At 43.9% G+C, this 22,030-nt stretch overlaps 1 protein-coding gene across 2 annotated transcripts in view; it reads right to left on the bottom strand.

The window, feature by feature from the left end:
* VGLL4 (vestigial like family member 4) overlaps positions 1-20,404 on the bottom strand; it is a 153,436-nt gene extending 133,032 nt beyond the window's left edge. The window contains exons 1-2 of one of the 2 annotated variants that reach the window (XM_021694957.1): positions 20,273-20,404; positions 5,212-5,288 (exon numbers count right to left, since the gene is read on the bottom strand). In XM_021694957.1, the coding sequence (XP_021550632.1) occupies positions 5,212-5,275 (64 nt within the window). In that variant the 5' untranslated portion in view covers positions 5,276-5,288; positions 20,273-20,404. Of the gene's footprint in view, positions 1-5,211; positions 5,289-10,297; positions 10,368-20,272 lie in introns of those variants that run through there. The other variant, XM_021694955.1, reaches the window with a different exon arrangement.
* Positions 20,405-22,030: the final 1,626 nt, after the last annotated feature.

Raw genomic sequence — 22,030 nt, 5'->3', positions numbered from 1 at the left:
CAGACGCTTAACGACTGAGCCACCCAGGCGCCCCTGTTTTGGCTTTTTCTTGATTTTTAATGATTTTTTTTTTTTTAAAGATTTTATTTATTTGACAGAGTGAGATGCAGGGAGAGAGGGAACACAAGCAGGGGGAGTCGGAGAGGGAGAAGCAGGCTTCCCACTAAGTAGGGAGCCCGATGCGGGGCTCGATCCCAGGACCCAGGGATCATGACCTGAGCCGAAGGCAGACGCTTAACGACTGAGCCACCCAGGCGCCCCAAAAGATTTATTTATTTATTTATTTGTTTGTTTATTTGACAGAAAGAGACACAGCGAGAGAGGGAACACAAGCAGGGGGAGGGGGAGAGGGAGAAGCAGGCTTCCCGCTGAGCAGGGAGCCCGATGCGGGGCTCGATCCCAGGACCCCGGGATCATGACCTGGGCCGAAGGCAGACGCTTAACGACTGAGCCACCCAGGCGCCCCACATCTGCGAGGCAATCGTGATAGAGCTGTGGTACAGCTAGGAGCACACTTTAGGGAACAAGATGGAGCTAAATAAATTTAACCAAAGGGGAAAGACCATTTTCTTGAGCACCTCTCTAAAATTTGGGAACAACAGAGGCTGAGAGAGGAAGGAACTACTCTAATGGAGTAGTCACGTTTGGTTACAACTGGGGTGCCAAGTCCTCCAATACTTTTGAAAGAGAATATGATGATGTCATTTCTGTCTAGTCACCAATATATTCCTCATGATATTTTCATGACCCATGCGTTAGTCAAGTCTTCCCAGTACCTGAAGGGAGGGGCCAGCAGCAAGTTTATCCAACAAAGGAGATATAAAACAAATCATGTTTTTTCAAGTGCAGGTCCCAATTCATCAATGGATCCTAAAGTCTATTTAATGAGTCATGACCCAACTCTCATTTAAATAAAGTAGAATAGAAAGAACAGGCCTATCATCATGCAAAGTCAGGGTAATTTTTGTTTCATACAGCTTTTGTATCATTTATGTCAATATATCAATACAAGGGTCACAATATACTTTTTTACTCTGTGCCATGGTCAAAAATTTTTGAAAGCCACCCTAACAGACGCTGAGAGGAAAAACAAGAGAATAAGAGAGGAAGAAAGAGAGGAACAAATCAGGAGCAGATCCAGCCGATCTGCTCAAAACAAAGTGGTGGCTAAAGAACCCATGACCTGTGCACACCGCAACCGGTTACTTTATTGATGCAGAGGCTGGTGACGATCTTGCAGGAAGGGGAAATTTATCTGAGAAAACAGTACATGAGTGCAATTGATCATTATCTCATAATTAATCAGACAGTCTTCTTTTTTAAAGATTTTATTTATTTGACAGAGAGACAGCCAGAGAGGGAACACAAGCAGGGGGAGCGGGAGAGGGAGAAGCAGGCTTCCCGCGGAGCAGGGAGCCGCATGCGATGCGGGGCTCAATCCCAGGACACTGGGATCACGACCGAGCCGAGCCGAAGGCAGACGCTTAGCGACTGAGCCACCCAGGTGCCCCAGACAGGCTTTTTTTTTTTCCTTTTTAAGGCAAAACAGACCACAACCTATATACATGAAAGTGTCCCCTGCACCCGGGACATCAGTCCCCACAATGAGAAACACTTGCACTCCTGGCAGTGCTTTACTTGGAAGGATTATGGTAATTTATGATCAATTAGTCAACCTTCAGTGACCTTCAGCAAGTGAGCTGGTGGGTACAGCAGCAACCCCAGCCAAGGCTGCCTTCTCTTCCTGTTCTCTCCACATCAGTCACAACAACCTTATCCCGCTTTTTCTGATCATAGGCATACTCATCAGAGCGGATCAAAAAGTGCTATCCCCTCCACCAAAATCCTCAAAACCAAAACTACACATTTCTTAAAATTATTTTAATCTAAGTGAAGAAGTCGGCAGACACAAGAAGATCTCACCATCAGAAGCTACACGAAATTCCCAAAAATATTTTGTAAACATCACGATAAAATGAAGTATTGCGTTAAAGACGCAACAAAGTGTTGTTCTAATAAACCTCAGTGTCTAAGTGTCCTGTCCTCAAATTTTGTTCAATTTTGACTACTAAAAAACAGACCTGGGAAAAAGGTTGGGGTCTTCCCAGCACCAGCATCAATCACGACTGAAAGGAGAGATGCCTCCAGCACACGGAAAACGGGCAATCTCATGTTGTATTTTCATTAAGTACCGTCCAGGATTACCCTAGATGCTGATTAAATCAATGTCTCATGAGCAGTGGAATGATTATTTTAAGTAAATGTATTCCTTCTAGGCCATCCAGATAAATGACTATTGTGTTACTACAAAACCACCATTTCACTATTGACTTCAGCTCTACAGTGTCCCATTGAGATATTTCTTTTATTCTCTGCTAGTAGACATAATGAAGCCTTAAGGCTATCAGGTATTAGAGACTCAAGTCCTAATAGGCACTGTTCTCTTCAAAATGCTCAAACAATAACATCTTCAAAAATGCCTGAGTTTTCAGTCTCTGTGAGCCAAAGATAAGTCATTTAGGTCACCTACATGAGTCGGGAAACTGATCTCAAGTAGTAGAACATTTTTCTGTTTGTAATAAGACACCCAAATCAGATTACATACACAAGACTTTTTTAAAGTGTTGAGGAGAATGTTAAGTGTAAGAGCAATTTATAACAAAAGCTAAAATAGAATTAATCTAGGGCAGAGAAAGCTGATTCAGGCTGAACAAGCCCAAGTAGGTCTTAAGAAATCTACTGGAAGACTCAATGCTCAACTTTGCATAAATTTTCATATACTTACATTACTAGATAACAAAAAATACAACGAATGCCTAGTTTTTGAGCTCTGTGCTCTCATGGTGGTGATGCACACACCACCACAGTAAAAATATTTCTCAAAAATGTTGCCTACATGTTAATAATAATTATAGACATCTTTGGACTTTTTTCCTCTTCTTTAAATATAAAAAATGATCCCAAGAAACTGAAATCATTCCAGAATCATGCCAGACCATTCCTAAACCAACTGGAATCACCAGAGTCCAAAGAAGAATATTCCAGAATAAAGTCTACTCTGTGATCATTCTGGCCTTGCATATGCATAGGTCCTTACTCTGCAAATCACTAACAGCTGTGTTAAACACAAGAGGAAAGCAAGAATTCCTCTCTCCCTTGAAATTATCATTCTGTTTCTATCACCAAGTATGCCCAGTCTCCCTCTACTATACATTTTACAGCAGCAAGAGTTAAGTTCATAAGCTCCACAAAGGCAGTGTCTGTCCCTTGTTCATCTACGTATGCTCCTTATACATGAGGGTCCAATCACTGCTCACTGAATTGGTCTCCAGCCTGAACAGTGACCCTGAAGCTGGGCTCCAGGGCTGAACCTGAGAAAGCAGCACAAAAAGAGAAGAAACTTTTACTCTCTACCCTCAAGACACAAAGAGCTGTCCCGAGGTCATTACTTCTATTTTTTATTTGTATAAACACTATCTTGTTTTACTAATCCTAACTAAACGTGGGCATTATAAAACAAACTCAAAATACTGTCTTATAAAGTATAAAAACTTCTAAATTAACTATATTCATACTTAATGAAGCTTGTAACTAGCTATTCAAGTCAAAAACATGTATTGCAATCTTAGAGGCTTAAAGGAGTTTTTTGTGGGTTAGATAAAAGCCTACAACCTGAGCTGCCTCTCCTTAGCTCAGTGTCCTTGAGAATGACACTTAACATCCCTGAGCTTCAATTTCCTTAGCAAGGGATAATTATACCACACCAAAGGGTAGTTATATCCTCCCAACAATCAAAAGCTAAGTAAATGTAGATTATGTGCGAGGTTGAAAAAAACAAACAAAAAAACCCCTCTAATTGTTATCTCATCCAATCACTAGTCTAAAGATAACCTTGTAGGAGTGTTGGTAGTAGAAGAGGGTGGGAAGATACAGACACACTGATAATAGAGAGACCAGAATATGTCCTACCAGAAGCCAACCAAGTGCCAAGAGAGAACAGAGCATGGAAGTCCCCCATCAGGAGCTGAGAGCTAAGATAAGCACCATCTATGCAACAGCTCACTGAATCCTCACAAATACCTTCTAAAGTGTTGCTATTTCGTGTTAGTAATGAGGAAACAGAGGCTTAGAAAAACAAAAATTTGGCCAGTAAAAAGGCAGAGCTTATATTTTAAGGACATGCACCTTCCAGCCTGCCAATTCATTGAGCTCTAAACTGGAAAGTAGTTCACCTTTAAGAACTTACAATGTATGAAAGCTCAACCTTAGATTTTTGTTGTTGTTGTTATTAGCATGTCAGTGCTTAGAAAAAGAACACTTAACTTTGTTCCCATGTAAAACAGCCATTCTCGCAAATAGTGTTCAGCAAGCAATCTTAACTTTGAACAAGAACATTTAAAAACAAATACGATGGGGCGCCTGGGTGGCTCAGTTGGTTAAGCGACTGCCTTCGGCTCAGGTCATGATCCTGGAGTCCCTGGATCTAGTCCCACATCAGGCTCCCTGCTCGGCAGGGAGCCTGCTTCTCCCTCTATCCTTCCCCCCTCTCATGTGCTCTCTGTCTCTCTCATTCTCTCTGTCTCAGATAAATAAATAAAATCTTTTAAAAAAATACATTAATTAAATAAATAAATAAATAAATAAATAAAAACAAATACGATGAGCAGGAAAACCACTTTAACACATTGTGGAGTTACCTTGTGGAGGACAATGTCATGTTCTCTTTCCTTTCGTCTGTCCCCCACTATATTAGTGAATTTTTCCCCCAACATTTGCTCTTTCTCACCAAAGCAAATGGAATTTTCAAGACTGTTTTCCATTATATGCACTGCATATTACCTATGATAGGAATGATCTTGACTTTTTCCACCTCTAATTCTCTGCTGGTCAATTAGTCTGTCAAGCAACACATTTATCTAAACTTCCAGAGACACTTAAGGACTATCTCCACTCAAGACTGGGAAGCCAGAAAGGATGACTTCCTTGAGTTAACCCTTGGAGCTCCAGCATCCAAAGATGACATTTATAAGACTTACATGTTCTAGCATTTGAAAATAAAAATGAGGGTACTAAGCTGTTATCTCTGAAGAAAACAACCAAAATAAACTGCATATAACCATAAAACCAAGTGGAGAAACACATGAGTCTATTATAATTCGGGAGACAAGAGGGCATAGGTAAAAAGCACTTTAAAACAGGTTTCTGACTTACGTTTTTCATCATCAGCATGCACCAGAGATGCTGCCCTTGATAAGACATCCAATGGTGTCTCCATTCCTGGTTGGAGCCTAGAAGGAAAAAAAGGAAAAAAAAGAACTTAAAGAGAATTCAAAGGACTCTTTTAGAATTCTGGCAGTTAACAATCAGAAAGATTCCCCACCACATGCAAATCACAATACAGAGGATGAAATTCTTCCCAGTCTGTGAAGAAATCCAGTGGATTTGGTTCAGGCACAGATAGAGCAAAGGGTTAAATTCCATTCTGTCTACTAAGCTAAACCTTGCTGATTCCAGGAAGCAGCTAATTTTAGAGCTAAAAGAAGGGATATTGTAATATTCATGCCCATGTTATCTGTGCTTATAAATGTTTATGTGCGTGCATAATAACATGCCCATACAGACATACCTAGTAAAAAACAGTTTCGGAACAAAGGCCGCTCTATGAACATAGCATTACTACCAGTCTGAGATTTCTGTTGTGGTGGTGTTTGTTGTTGGTTTAACAAAAATTATTAAGATTGAACCGTTCTGTTCATTCACCTCCTTAGCCAAGAGACTCTGCATGACTATGTCACTTAATATATTCGATGTACTCATTAAAGGTCTGTGAATTCCAGTGCTGAGTTAAGTGGTATTTTAATTCCAATAGGAATCTTTATTTTAAAATATCATGTTTTGGGGGCGCCTGGGTGGCTCAGTCAGTTAGGCATCCGACTCTTGGTTTCAGCTCAGGTCATGATCTCAGGGTTGTGAGATCAAGCCTTATGTTGGGTTCCACGCTGGGCATGGCGTCTGCTTGGGATTCTCCCTCTCCCTCTGCCCCTCCCCCCCAAAATAAATAAAATAAAATGCTTTAAAAAATAAATATCATGTTTGTATGGTACTTCCTATCCCTGCCACCCATCACCAATTTACCTAGTGCCGTGTTTTTTTAATAACCCTAGGTTTTATTTTAAATTGTTTTCTTAAATTATAGCATACATAGAAAAGCAAAGATGGCAAAAGATTCAAAGATGGTGGAAAACCTAGCAAATCAGGCCACTTTGCCCAATTTTCCTTTTCTGGGTTATTTAAACAAGCGACACATGCACACACACATGAACATACACACAGGCACACACAATTATTGGGAAAATAGGCACACCCTATTAGTGCAACTTAACTATACCCTTTTAAAGACACTCCACATTTATTATGCCTTCTTCAACATTTACTGAGTACCTACTGTGTATGTGCCAGTTATAAGACATGGCAGATCAGCTTGCTTTGCTAATTTCGTATTTCAGGTCTCCAAAGAAACATCCAAGTCTTGACTGGCTATGCAACTTCATTTAATAAGCATTAACTATCTACGAGGTGCTAAGGCAGGAAAATAATAAAAGGCCAGTAGTTATTTTCAAAGAGCTTCCAATCTGAACAGTAGACATGCCTACAAGAATCTACTTTAAGAAGTATTTTCCAAAGTGTTTTGCACTGTATGTTCATATTTCATAAGAAAAAAATTGTTTAGAAGTTTGGGAAACGCTGAAGTAAACCAAATTAAGCCGCTTATTTTCCTTCCTGTGCTTCAAATATGTTGCTATACCTTCCTTCTGCAGGAGGCTAAGGCAGTGGGGACAGTAGCTTTCTATATATGAAATCTCTCAGGGTGCCTGGCTGGCTTAGTCGGTCGAGCCTGTGACTCTCCATCTCAGGATCATGAGTTCAACACTCGGCATGGAAAGAAAGGAAAGGAAAAGGAAAGGAAAGGAAAAGGAAAGGAAAAGGAAAGGAAAAGGAAAAGGAAAGGAAAGGAAAGGAAAGGAAAGGAAAGGAAAGGAAAGGAATCTCTCAATTGTCACCAGCCATTCTTTTAATTTAAAACATCTCTTAGGGAACACTTAGGAAAATAATGGATTAAAGTAAAATGTACTAAGTACCAAAACAGGGGTATAAACAAAGTCCTATAGAAATACAGATGAAAAAAAGAAAGAAAGAAAGAAATACAGATGAATTCTGAAAGACTGTGGAGAAAACAGAACCATGAGCCTCTGAAGGATGGATATATAAGTTCTTCCAGAATAGAAGAACAGAATAAGAATCTATTCAGGAACAAGTTGCCCAAATTGGCTAGAAAACCAGAGTAAAACAGGGATAGGAAGTAAGAGACAGGGATGGGAGTTTTGATTGGGGCCACATCGAGGAAGGACTGAGACTTGGGTTGGATCCTGTATGTGTTAAGGAGCCACTGAAATCTCTGAGCAGAAAACTAGCTTGGTCATCGACATGTTCTATGAAAATTATTCTGGTAGCACCATGTAGTCCCATTCTACAGAATGGGAAGCCAAAGGCAGGGTAAACAATTGGAAAGATACAGCTATGCAGCACGCAGAAGGTAACGAGGGGTGCTGTTGCCGGAGCTGCGCGGACAGGAGAAAACCAGAGACAGACTGACAGGTCTCAAAATGTGCGAGGAGACAAAGACAAATACTGGAGAGTCTCTTCAGTGTGAAATCTAGAAGACAAACTCAGAGCCAGAGAACAGTTTGGTGGTTGCAGGGGGAGGGGGGAGGGGACAGGTGAAGGGGGCCGAAAAATAAATAAATAAATTGCTGAGCAATACCAGAAATGGCGGGGGGGGGGGGGGGGGTGTAGCGGAGAAGATGTGAGAGTAAAGTCAAAGCAGGCTGTCAGTGAGGGCAGCAGTGTCATAACCAGAGTTCGTGTCTTCTTTTGCAGAGACAAGAAGAATAAAAAAAATAAAAAAAACAAAATGACATTCACACTCCTAATCATCTTGGTAAAATAGAAAAGATCATCTCTTGAGAGTAAGGATTTTTGAACTTGCTCAAAGGTGGAGAAAGCAAAGAAAGGTTTGAACAGAAGGACAGGAAAAGGTCTGCTGAACTCTCAAGAACTCAGTTATATTCTCTTCACCTAAACCAGTTTCCTATTCAGGCAAGAATTGGGCTTAAAGTCTTTTATTTTGATTAAGTAAATGCTGATAAACATTCTACTCCATATTACAGTATTTAGACTCAAATTCCTTAATTTCCCGGTGAAGTTGAAGTGTCAGGCTTTTGAAGGACACACCCTTCCCAATACATAGTCTTAACTCTCCTCTCACATGATGAAAATTCTAAACCCAAACAGATATACATTAACACATCCCTTAAGTTATGCAAATTACACAAAGAAGTATTACACACAGAAGCAAAATATCAAAGCATAAAAACATCAAATAACACAAAGTAGTAGATGCAGAATTCTAGCATCGTAGAACATTACATATTTAAATTTATTTAGATACCACGAAATCCAAACCTCCAAGCAACTTAACGTTCAAAGTAGGCAGATAAGAGATTAGGTGTTTAAGGTTCACCTACAAGGCACCTGCCATCTGCTGCAGCCTTATTAATGAAACCAACCGATTTTTATTATGCAATTATCCTGAGTTCAGGGAAGTACTCGGGAGAAGTAAAAGAGAAAGAAAAGATACGATCTCTGCTTTCAAGGAGTTATGATCTTATTGGTGAACCTGAAGTATAAGGAATAGGTTAATAGACAATTTTTTTTAAAGGAATGAGGTAACAAAGAGACAAATTTCAAAAAGCAAAACCAAAGTGTGTATTGTGTGATAAAAAGAGCCATCGGTGTCAGCTGAAGTGTATACCCTGTGAACATCTACTCTGCTTCATGCGGGCATGTGTATGCTTCAAAAAAGCCGCCTCAAAGATCTCCTTCCCTAGTTTCTCTCCCTCAGGCTGTCATGCTCCTCTCTGACCTCTCTCACTCACCTGGATCACACTGTCGGAGTATTTCCTGGGTGCAAGGACCCTGTCTTATCCTTACATGTACAGTCATGTTGGATCAAAAGCCTGAAGAAAGGTGCAGAGACAGGAATGAAAACCCAAGACAGGGAAATTGAGACCATTCTGGTCAGAATGGAGAGTCCTGGTTAAGAGTAGGAGAAGCTAAGTTTGGGTGAGCACGATGTGGGTGGATGGAGGAACAAGCCGAAGGCTAGCTGGACAGGTTTACACTGAACATAGTAAGCAAAAGGCAGCTATAATTAGTCCCTGAGCAGGCTGGTGATCTGATGTTACCGAGATTTTTGTTTAGCAGTTCTGGAGAAGATGGTTTGACTTGATAGAGTGAAGTAAGAAGTCACTGGAAGCAGATCAGTTAGGAGGCTTCTATAGGAACCAGGTGTGAGATAAGGACAGTAGGGGCTGGTTCAATAAATATAGGTAGGAGATGAAGACCAGCAACTATCTAGCCACAGAAGACCTAAGCAAATACAGGTGGAAGAGAACAGTAATAAAAAAAAATTTTTTTTAACCTTATGAAAAAATTTAAAAACAACAACAAAACATGTTAGTAAAGTTGTGGGGGTTGCGGGGAGACAATGGTTATAGTATTTGATGGAGGGTCACACCAAACTGAGAGGCAAATCAGCAGAGTGGTTATTTAAGAGGATGATCTTTAGACATCAACCCGTCTGAGTTTGAATTGGGCTCAGCCACTTCCTATCTTTGTGTCCCTGGAAAATGACATTACCTCTGTGTGTCTGTTTCTTCATCTGTAAAATGGGAATATGAATTCCTATTACCTCCCTCATAGGGTATTATGAGAAGGGGATGGGCTTTATACGTATTAAAATAATATTTGTCAAAATTTTTGCAAACATATCAAATAAATTGCAAATGATGATGGTAAATGTTTTGAAAAAGGGTACCGACCACTACTTTACATGGTGATGTCTGAGATGAATGAAAGCTGAGACCTCAAGGAGAGGAATTAGTCTTGCAAAGGGAGGCAGGGAAGAGACAAAGAGCATTTGCAAAACACTTAAGACAGATCCAAGCTGGGCTTGGAGATGTGGAGGGAATGACCTCAGCACAGGGAACACGAGAGAGAGGCCAGGAGGTGGGGCAGGGAAGCGAGCAAGGGCAAATCAAGCATGCCCTGTGGGGCGTGACAAAGCTGAGACTTTATTCTCAGTGCAAGGCCCCTGAATGGTCTGAATGGTTTTACACAGGGGAGAGAGATGCCTGGTTTATTGTATATCCTTTATGAACCATAAATCATTTACTACCTTTTGCCAAAGATTATGCAGCATCCAGAAAATGAAGGCAAGTACATCCCAGTAGCATGTTCTCCTTTCTGTGATGGTCTTCACATTATAATATCATGATAACCAAAAATACGATCACTTGAAATGCTCACATCTGAAACATAACATCAAGTGAGAAGAAAGTAGTTTTGGAAAAAGACATCATGTGCATCTATAAAGGTGTTCTATTCTTTTGCAACCCATTTCCAGTCTATCCATTCACCTTCCCTGGCGATTATTGACAAATATGACCATAAGTCATCATGAACAGAATATGCATTTTGTTTTGTTTTGCAAGCAATAGTCCATATTTTCTCTGCCAGCCCATATTCTTTTCTTCGAACTCCCTTATTGCCAATACTAACTAATGCTCCTACAAATAGCTTACGGTGGAGAATTAGAGAATAAGAGATCAATTCTAAAGCTATTAAAACTTAGGGACATTCAGTGCTAATGACAAGCTCAGCTATAAATTTGAATGCTATTATTTGGACTTCCACAAAGAACTGTCCTTTTTTTTTTTTTTTTAAGATTTTATTTATTTATTTATTTGAGAGAGAGAGAGAGAAACAGCATGAGAGGGGATAGGGTCAGAGGGAGAAGCAGGCTCCCCGCTGAGCCGGGAGCCCGATGCGGGACTCGATCCCAGGACTCCAGGATCATGACCTGAGCCGAAGGCAGTCGCTTAACCAACTGAGCCATCCAGGCGCCCAAGAACTGTCCCTTTTTGATCAACAAGAGGACAAAAGCACCTGTCTTGGAAAAAGAATCACAGGGTGTATTCAATTTTTTTTTCAGGCAAGAAAACAGAATTTCAAGATATGTTATGGAAGTGTTCTAAGGAGATTTCCCAGGTGAAAGCTACAGCACCGTCTCCCTCACTCCATGGCTCTGCCAGGAATGGTGGTCTAACTACCGTATAATTTAGGAAAGACTATGGGAATATGGAGCAACTGTCCTAGCAAGGGCTGGAAACCAGTGGGGGTGGGGAGAAGCATATTCAAACCTCCTGATGTTCCTGCCACACTGTCACTTGGCCAAAAAACACAAACAGGAAGACATCACGATCCTGAGATACTGATGGCATCTCTAGCTTCCAGATGCACACTAGTCAGTATCTCTAATTCCTGTTGGCCCTGTTCCATCCCTCTATCACCTGCAATCAGGGCCACTTCCTGGAATAATCTAAACCAGCCTCAGCTAATAAAGCACAACTGGAGGACAAGCCTACAAGTATGAACTCTCACACCACCACGGGAGGTATATGACCTTTTTGGTCATCAAGAATTCAGAGGCTTTCACTGAGTATCTCCTATTTCTCTTAAAACTATATACAAAAAAACAAAAACAAAAAAAATACCTATATACAGACGTTACAGAAAAGGAAAAGGAAACTCACTGCCCTGAAGTAACTTAAATCAAATAGGTATCAATCACACTGTCCATCTCAGTGAGAAGGACAACTGAAATACAATTTCAGACCAAATCATCACCAGAAGACTCTGGCAGCCACATGGAAGCAAAGCTTTGGGCACATCAAGGAGATGAGCAACCCTCCTAGCTGTTTTCTTCTCCATAGTGTGTCCAGTTGATGCCCCACTAACTTCTTGCAACACACATTCTTCCCGTTAACATCCAATTCTCAGACCACCCCTCTATGTTCTTGCTGAAAATATCTCATTTGTGTGATCCTTTTTTTCTTTTCACACTTCACCATCTGTTAAATCAATGGAGCCAGGACTTGAGCCCTACTTTAACACTTTCACTCATGCAGTCAACAATCACTGCTTTGTTCTAGGCTTTGCTCTATAAGCCTAACACTGATTGTATGGGCCATTTAACCTCTCCAGGCCCGAAGTCCCTCACCTAAAGAAAATGGCAATAACGTTGCTCACTTCATAGGGTCACAAACCTGGCCTGTGGACTAAATGACACAGTGTAACTGAAAGTACCTTGTAAACTCAAGTGAGAAATACATGTCATCCCCATCCAGCCACCACATAAGGTTGTGGAGCACACGCTTTTCCAAAGCACACTCACATAAATTACTTCATTGGATTCTCACTGTAAGTTGGCCAAATAGGATTATTAATATTCTTCTGCAGATGAAAAACCAAGGTGCCGAGAATATAAGTGACTTCCTGAAGAAACTAAGACTAGAGTCCAAGTCCCCTGACTCACCATCTACTGCTATTTTTACTATACTTAAGCTGATTTTCATAAAGACTTTTGGAGAAAAGCAGTTATTTTTAGTTTTATTAAGTTATACCACCCTCCCCAAAAAACCACTTCCATCATCAACCGAGGCAAGACTTCTAATCTGTGTTCTTTCCCTTATACCTTGAGATACATCAGGCAATAACTTTATTGTTTCTAAAGTGAGCGAAGGGAAACAAACACTCCCCTCTTATGAACGAGAAAACGATGCCATACTTCACTTTCTTTGAACAGAGACAGGCATGGAGTCACACGAATGGTAACCAAGACAGGTGAGAAAATGCTTGCCGTCAGCTGGGTCTGAGAGTGGAGCAAGCCGCTCCCGGCAATGAAATGGAAGCCCTCAAGGCTGCAGGCTCCGCGAACGGGTTCAGTATTAGGAAGCATGGTTTTTCGACTCAGTCATGCTCAAGAAAACCTGCTGTTGGGTTCCAATAGATAACTGTTAGGGATCAGTGAATGATATTTTCAAATGTGCACCTTATTTGTATTTCTCGTAACCTTAAATTGTACACCACATCACTAAATAGTCACCAGCCCTTATTCAAAACACTCTTCCAAGAGTCATACTGTCAGGACGCCTGGGTGGCTCAGTCGGTTAAGCATCTGGCTTGGGCTCAGGTCCTGATCCCGGGGTCCTGGGATCGAGTCCCGCATCGGGCTCCTTGCTCAGCGGGGAACCTGCTTCTCCCTCTGCCTGCCGTTCCCCCTGTTCATGCGTGTGCTCTCTGACAAATAAATAAATAAATCTTTAAAAAATAGTCATACTGCCAAAGAAAGAGCATGAACAGATGGATCCTCTGCTAGGCCAGCGTTCCCTACCTAGGCATATCGCTGGCGTGAATAACTGACCCATACTGCCATAATGTACAGCACCCCACCAAGTAGCATGTCAGGGCCTGGCCAGCTTCCACTTACATCCAACTCCTCACCTCTACACATAGCCACTCCTGAAAATTTATTTCAAGGCCAAATGTATTAAATCTAAACAATATATCCACATGTTCTATACTTATTTCCAGAGAACTGAAAACGTGAATGCATAAAATCCCTAGTTAGGCTGCTTTTAGGTGCTTGCCATCCTCAAGCAGAAGCCCCAGAATAAGAGTCAGCTGATGGCACTACTGGGTATTTACTCCAAAGATACAAATGTAGGGATCCGAAGGGGTACGTGCACCCCGATGTTCATAGCAGCAATGTCCACAATAGCCAAACTGTGGAAAGAGCCAAGATGTCCATCAACAGACGAATGGTTATATATATATATATATATACACACATATATATACACAATGGAATATTATGCAGTCATCAAAAGGAATGAAATCTTGCCATTTGCAACGACGTGGATGGAACTGGAGGGTATTAGGCTGAGCGAAATAAGTCAAACAGAGAAAGACATGTATCATATGACCTCACTGATACGAGGAATTCTTAATCTCAGGAAACAAACTGAGGGTTGCTGGAGTGGGGGGTGGGGTGGGAGGGATGGGGTGGCTGGGTGATAGACATTGGGGAGGGTATGTGCTATGGTGAGCACTGTGAATTGTGCAAGACTGTTGAATCTCAGATCTGTACCTCGGAAACAAATAATGCAATATATGTTAAGAAAAAAAAAAAAGAAGAAGAAGGTAGCAGGAGGGGAAGAATGAAGGGGGGGAAATCGGAGGGGTAGACGAACCATGAGAGACGATGGACTCTGAAAAACAAACTGAGGGTTCTAGAGGGGAGGGAGGTGGGAGGATGGGTTAGCCTGGTGATGGGTATTAAAGAGGGCACGTTCTGCATGGAGCACTGGGTGTTATGCACAAACAATGAATCATGGAACACTGCATCTAAAACTAATGATGAAAATTTAAAAAAAAAGTCAGCTGATGGCAGTCCTTCCATTGTCCTAGAAAATTATAAAACTTGGTAAGCTAGGACAGTCTTGTACCCTTTCTATAATGATATGAGGCCCCTCCTATGAAAGCTCTGCAGGACGCAGTCTATGGGTTGGGCAGCCATCCATCTCTTTGTCCTCCAAAGTGGGATTCATTAGATGTCGGAACAAGGTAACCTCAGGCGTCTGCCATCACCTGGGCTCTGCCTACTGCTGGTCTCCACCTCCCATCATCTCAATAGAGACTGAGATCCCAGGCAGCTTGGGCTGAATAAAGGGTACCACTCTGGATGGAAAGTCCTGAACCAATGCTCAATTCAACCACTTCAGGTTTTCTTATGCTAAAATGGATGACTCTATGGACCTCCTTAATCACCCCTCCGCCGGGGCCCCGAGGCGTGTGTGTTAGGTATATGATAATGTAGTCGTCTTGATGACCCTGGCAACGGGAGCTGCCAAGCAGTGCTACCATGAAGTAACTAAATCCTCCAGTCCTGTAATACAGTTTGGTATCAGTGTCAGCCCTGCACCTGCACAGACAGTACGAAAGCTGACCATGTGCCAGTCAAGTATATAAGCCCAATGCTGCAAAACTAAACTTAGGTTACAGCATATTTCCTGATCTTTTATGTGAGGCTGCTCGGTGCTGGTATAAAATTCTCCCTGCCGGCTGAAGTTTACCCATCTCCCCAAAGGGTCCCCTGGAAACTGTACGGCAGGCCCACACTAACACCACTGTGTCTAAGTAAAAGAAAATAAAATTCAAGTCTGGACTTTTTGAGACTACCTATTCCCACCATTTCTCGACACTGTTGTCACATAAAAATGAACTATGCTTTTCTTTCTCATGTTTAGGCTATTGTGAATCTCTCTTCATTTCTAAGACCTCGGCCTCCTACAGCACTGCATATGAAATAAGGGAAACTCACTGGCATTTTTAGTTTACTCTGGATATGCCTGTTCTTGCCATTTCTTTTATTTGGATACTTAGAATTTCCCATTCACAAGTCCTGAGGTGCCCATCCTCTCAGGGACCTTTTTTTTTTTTTTTTTAAAGTAGTGGAGCCCAACACAGGGCCCAAACTCACGACCCTGAGATCCAGACCCGAGCGGAGATCAAGAGTCGGATGCTTAACAGACTGAGCCACCCAGGCGTCCCTCTCAGGGACCTTTTACCCCCAAGAACGAGACACATGAACTTGCACCAAAGTCCAAGGTGGCAAACTTCCCATAATACTTAAGTCTAACTGTCCACTGTTCCAAAATCTCAACTCAGCCTATTAAAGCCTAGATGAAGCCTTCTAACCCATGACACATTATACCATTAGGAAGCACTCTAGTTATCAGCATCAGTAAATATGCTCAATTCTCATTATTCACAGCTGTCATGCTCTCTAAAGTCTCCAAGAACACTGCGTTAACGAACACTGAACCACTGCTCCTAGGAAAAGCACACGGTTAGGTTCCTTTGAGCCACTGGTTGCATTTTTGTCAACTGATCAATACATAGCCTTGTTTTAGGTGTTTCTGTTTAAAGACACCTTATGTGATATCTATTACTGATTCACACATTGAGTTCATGGCCAACAGCACTATAATTCATGCCTGAATGAAACTTATCTAAAGCACATATTTTCTCCTCCTATTTTTTCTGAAAGGCACATCACAGCTTCCTTGCTCTTGGAAACACTATGCTGGGGGGCCAGTATAAACACCAAAAACAACAAAAAGCCCCCAAATGAGAAAAATGTGGCACTAAATAGACCACAAGTAGGAGTACAGTGTGAGAGCTGAAACAAGAAGTCAGAGTCTTGACTTGCCTGACCTCACCTGGGAAGACTCAGGTTTTTCACCAACTCTGTGCATGTGCAGGGATGACGGAGAAAGTCCTGCAAGTTCGGATTCAGGCTTCCAAATAAATTTTAGTAAGTAGATGAAGAAATCCGAGAATGGACTGTATCTGGTTATCAGACCTGAGGCATGAGACACAATGCATTCTACAAGGTTTTCCTCCTTTGCAAAGGAGTTGTCATACTGCGTCCCAGGTAGCAAGAATTTTTCTGGTTTCAGCACCTCCCACTTATGCTCCTGCCTGCCTTTCTTACCTTGACAGATCATACTCTCAAGATCTGGCAGCCCAATTTTTCTTTCTTTCTTTCTTTCTTTTAATTTTACTTATTTATTTGTCAGAGAGAGCACTAGAGCACAAGCAGGGGGAGCGGCAGGCAGAGGGAGAAGCAGGCTCCCCGTAAGGAGCCTGATGCGGGACTCGATTCCCGGACCGTAAGATAATGACCCAAGCCGAAGGCAGACGCTAAACTGACTGAGCCACCCAGGCGTCCCATTGGCAGTCCAATTTCTAAGCAGTTGTTGTTGCTGTAGTTGTTTCAATGTGGTCAGATTCTAAATTGCTACAGACTGTTGGCAGCATTCCCTTTTCTCTCCTATTAGGCTCTCACATATCGACTTCATTACCTTTAGACGGGCTCCCTAAAACAATCACAAATGAGCTTCGGTTATGCATAAACTTAACAAGCAAGAACCTTCTCTCTCACCAGGTTCTGCAATAGCTTATCTAACACAGGCCAAAACCAGACTTGGTATCTTAAGATCACTACAGTGTCATAATTTTAGTTACATTAAAATTTTCCCAATGTATGTGACTTTTACTTCCTGAATTTACAACTCGTATTATTTTATGAAGTCATAATCAAAGTTGCAAAGCAACTTTTATGATGGTTATTTTATTTTTCATTCTACTAAGGCAAACTAGAACCTGCACAGCAAAACTACCCAGGAAAGATACTGAGGAAAGACACAAAGTAAAATCTTCCTTGGGATTTGTTTTGGCGGCCAGGAAAGGTCAGGAACAAGGCTCCATAAGCAGGTAAGAGGAATTTCCCCTTACAGCACTCTTGTCAAACAGAACATCTGACAGTGAAAGTTTGGTTTCATAATGATGGTGTCTGTAAGAAGTGTTAAAGTCTTCAGGTGAACTCACAGTTCTAAATCAGTTGGGGGAAGTGGCGATGACTGCCATTAAGAAGCTCCCTCAAATCTTCGAAGACCTTTATAACAACATAATGCAAACTACTTTTCGGAGAACATTATTCCCTGTAATTCCTGAACTTCTATGATGTATTGGGAACAGATACAATTACCTTCTTATAGAGGAAAATCAAATACAAAGGTTAAGTAGAAGTAACTTCTTCTGGTCACCAATTTAGTAGGTGACAGAGATTGGACTTAAAGTCAAGTCTCCAGAAATAAGCCAGAGCTGTTTTTACTACAACATTCACAGTTTTGGAATGTAGTCCATGGTTATTTATAGCAGAATTATCTTCTTAATTGTATTTTGTTGGGTCAACATAAAAATTAGTTTGCATTCCCTTCCAAATGGAAAGCAAAAGCAAGCTGCCCCAAAGTGTGACAAAAACAGTGGCAGGGGAAATCAGCCTGGGATTAAAGTTGCATGAAAATTAAATAACAATTTGAGGGGTTTACATCATTTCTACCGTGGGGGAGATGATTTTCAGCCAGATGCAACAGGAAACACACAGAAGGAAAAAAAAACCCAACCAATCAACCAACACAAAATTGTGTCTTTTGAGTGTAAGACAACAAATTTCTGAAGAAAGTATTTCTAAACGCATTATTTAAAATTAAGGCATTGAGATTTAGAGATGATAAATAACTTGTTCCAAGATCGTGTCATCGGTACAGCCTTAAAGCACTGACCCCAAAGCTCTCTTTCAGCTACCCACGCTACCCCTCACAGTCATGCGCGGCAAGGAGGAAACAATGAACATTACAAGTTAGTGGACTAGAGCAAAGAGTTAAAGTTTGGTATGCTAAAATGGTATGCAAAACTGACCTTCAAATACCAATAGGAAAACTATCTTTTCTTGGTTTTGTCTTTGAATGTTCAGAGGAAAGAAATGCAAGCCTTCATTCTCGTCAAGGTAGGCTTGGATTTAGAAAAAGATTTGCAAAATCTACAAACTGGAAGACAGTACCTTTCAAACAGAGGGAGCAACCAGGGGCGATAAAAACTAGAAGAGCCGTCTCCACCGCCGGCTCCCGGGCTGCTGGTTCTTATTAACCACAGAGAAGGAAATACAACCAGCAAACATACAGCACCAATGATCAAAGTGAAACCGATTTTTTTAATCATCTAGCTTAAATACACGAATATATGCCAGGAAAGTACATAAAGACTAAGTTAATAGCCCAAGCAAGTACTGTCATCCTAACCTAAGACATTTCACTGTCTCAGTGTCAGGAATCAAAGGAAACTTTAAGCAAAGCAAAAAAAAAAAAAGAAAAAAGGAAAAGACCTTTGCGTTTCGGCGAGGCCTGCACTCGGTGCTGAAGAGTGTGCCGTTTTGTTTTGGGGAGGGGCAGGGACTATATGAAAAGAAAGACCCGTCCCAGCTGCCCATCCTCAGCCCCTTCCCGCAGTCCTGAACCCAACCCTCCTTTGCCGCTGGCCAGGACCAACCGTCTACAAGGCGCGCCGGGCCCCCTCCCCGACCCCGTGCCTAGCACTCCCAGGACGCCTTCCTCGTGGGCCCCCCCCGCCCCCCGCCGTCCCGCCAGGAGCCGGACCTCCCTTCGAAAGCCCTGAAGCTTCGGCTCCCGCTGGGAGTCTCAAGTTGCCCCGCGAGAACCAGCCGCCTCCTCCCTCCAGGAGGACGCCCTCAGTCCTGCTCCGAGTCAGCCCACCCGGACTTCCCCCGCAGGCCAGCCCTCGCGGGCCCGGTTCTCCCGCACTCACCGCCGGGCGGCTCTGGGCTCGCCCGCCTCGGGCCGGCCGGGCCCCGTGGGGGACGGGGGCGGGGGTGGAGGCGGGGCCGCCGAGCGCGCGGGGCGCACTCCGGGGGCGCGCCGACGCACAGGCGCGCTCGCGCCCGCGCTCCCGCACTGACGCCCCCTCCGCACACCCACACGCACACGCGGGCGGCGCGCGCCGAGCCGGCTCCGCGGCGGACGCGAGCGCGGAAGCGCGAGGAATCCCTGGAATGAGGCGCCGCCCGCCCTCAGCCGGGCTCTGCCGGGCTCCGCCTGGCCCGCCAGGACACGCCCCCGGACACGCCCCTCCCACCGAGCAGGTGGGCGGCCAAGCCCAGGTGAGCGGGCAGGGAGGCGGGGGCGGGGCCTCGCGCGCGGAGGAGAGGCTTGTTTCCCCTCCCCCGCCCGCCGCACACCCCGCAGCGGCGGCTCCCACCTACCCAGCGGGCCGACGCGCTCGGGCGGGTAACGGCCGCTGCGGGGCTGGAGCCGCTCTGGGCCCCCGGGGGAGGCGCCAGTCCCCGAGGGCTCGAGGACCCGGCATCTCACACATATCTATGCCCCCCAAGGCCCAGCCGGTGGGAACACACCTTCAGCGTACACGCACAAGCGAACCTTTCGTGCGCGCCCAGGTGCCCGCTGCTGTGGGCCAGACACGTTCCTCACACGCACACAGTGGGCCCACGCACCCGGTGGACACAGCCCACGTGACATTGACGTCCACGGTCGAGCGGTACTCCGCACCCACTGGACCCGCTGCCCCTTCACCGCCACGCGCAGCCAGCAAGTGCCAGAGCCTTTGGGCACGACCTGCAGCCCCTACGCCGCCCTCGGCTTCAGACCCGCACACGTCCTCTTTTCGAGAAGCAGCCCCTGCAAGGGCGTACAGCCCCTCCGGCGCCCGGCGCTCACACCCGGCTCACCCGCGGGACCTCAGTGCACGCAGGAGCCTCCCGCACACCCCGCTCTCCCCGCTCCCCCGGGCGCCGACCTGGACCGCTGCCTCACTTTCTCGTTACCCACACCCCCAAGCCAAACTAACCAGACGGGCCGGCGGCCACACGTACCTGCAGGTACAGGTCGCACTTGCTCGGGGAAGTGTGTGCTCAGGTGCCACCGCGATCAGAACGGCCGCTGCAGTCCGGGGCACTCAGACTCGGCTCGGTTTCCTCCCATTACAGCATTTTACACTCCACCACTCACTCCACTTCACACACACACACGCACGCACACTCACGCCCCAGGCGCCCTTCAGCGTCTTTCCTCCTCCTCCCTCGCCCGAAGGAGGAAGTCCTAGTAAATGAAAACAGTGTGGAAGGGAGGGAGCAGAGGAGGAAGGGAGGGAGGTCGGAGTGGAAAGAGCCCCCTCCAGCCGCTCACACAGCAATGTTTGCTGTGCTTGGCAAACTCCAGGAGTCCACAACCCGGGCTGCTCTGAAATGTGCCTGGGGAGGGGCAGAGGGGAGGAGGTGAAACATTTCTAATTGGTGCAGGTTCTTATTACAGCAGCAGCGTAGACATGTGACCACGAAAAGAAAAGCCCTGTCTTTTAATTTTTTCCTGTCATTCTCTAGAGATTTGGGGAGGGGTGGTAAGAGGGGTGGAGACCTGATACTCCAGTCTCCGGCAGCCCTTGCCCCATTGTTTTCTCGTACTGCCACAATTAAGAAAACATTTGCTTAACATATCCAGCCGCTAACTTCGTAAAATAAATAGTCAGAGACTGGACTTCCTCTGGTTTGCTTTAAATGGCTTCATGTTGCTCGCCTTCTGGCTGTTCTCAAACTTCGGTCGTTATTAGGAGCTCCTACTATAGGGCTTTCCCTGGGAGAAGACTCTGCTGAGAGGCAATGATAACAATAAAAAGAAATACCAGCTTATATTAATGCTGGGGGGAGGGGAAGGGGATGCTTTGCAGTTTTCAAACTGTTTTCCCATCTATTACCTCATCCGATCATATCAAGTCACAGCATATTACCTCATTTGATCTTAGCCCCTGTTGGGTAGCAGGACAGGTATTAATAGTTCTATTTTACAGCCAGATTAGATGTTTTACCTAAAGCAGGTAGAGGTGTTGCCTGCATCAGAGCATGGGTCTTATGGCCCCTTGTAAAATACACTCCTCCAGACCACACAGGATCACTGTAAATGGGAACCCAAGTGACAAGTCAACCCCTGGTTTCCCACTCCCTGGATTAAAATTCACAGATTAAAGCCGGGAAGGCTCCCAGTCTTCCCAAAGATATTTTTACTTAGACTCCATGTTAGTTCATCAGTAGTCTCAGACTAGGAGGAAAAAAAAAAAAAAAAAAAAAAAACACCCTAAAAGATCATAAAGAAGAGGTTTTCATCCTGCCAAGTTAGGGCAGGGCATGGGGAAAGAATGAGAACTGCATGGGCAGATTTCAGGAAGTGTGGCAAGACAGAAAAAGGGCTTTGGGTTTGGACAGACCTGGATTTGAATCCAAAGTCTATCTGTGTTTGTTACAGGATTTTGGGCATGTCATCAAGCTCAGTGTTCTCATCTGTAAAACAGATAATTCTTACCTTGAAGATCCACTGCAGGGACCGAGGATTAGGCAGAATATTGGATGAATACTCACATCTTCCTCCTTTCTCTTCCTGCCTTAAATCCAGTCCTGCTGTGGCACCTTATAAACAGACACCCACTTTAACACAGGGGGATGGGAAAATAATTTGCCCAGATAATGCAAATGAATAATGATAGCAATAATAATACTAGTACACATTTATAAAATGGCTTTGGGGTTTATAAAGTGTCCCCACATATCATTATCTCATTTTATTTTTATGACAGTTCTGCC

The sequence above is a fragment of the Neomonachus schauinslandi genome, chromosome 1 (assembly GCF_002201575.2).
Source record: "Neomonachus schauinslandi chromosome 1, ASM220157v2, whole genome shotgun sequence".
Taxonomy (NCBI): Eukaryota; Metazoa; Chordata; class Mammalia; order Carnivora; family Phocidae; genus Neomonachus; species Neomonachus schauinslandi.
Note: the sequence above shows the minus strand (reverse complement) of the source record. Positions and strands in the feature narration are given on the sequence as shown.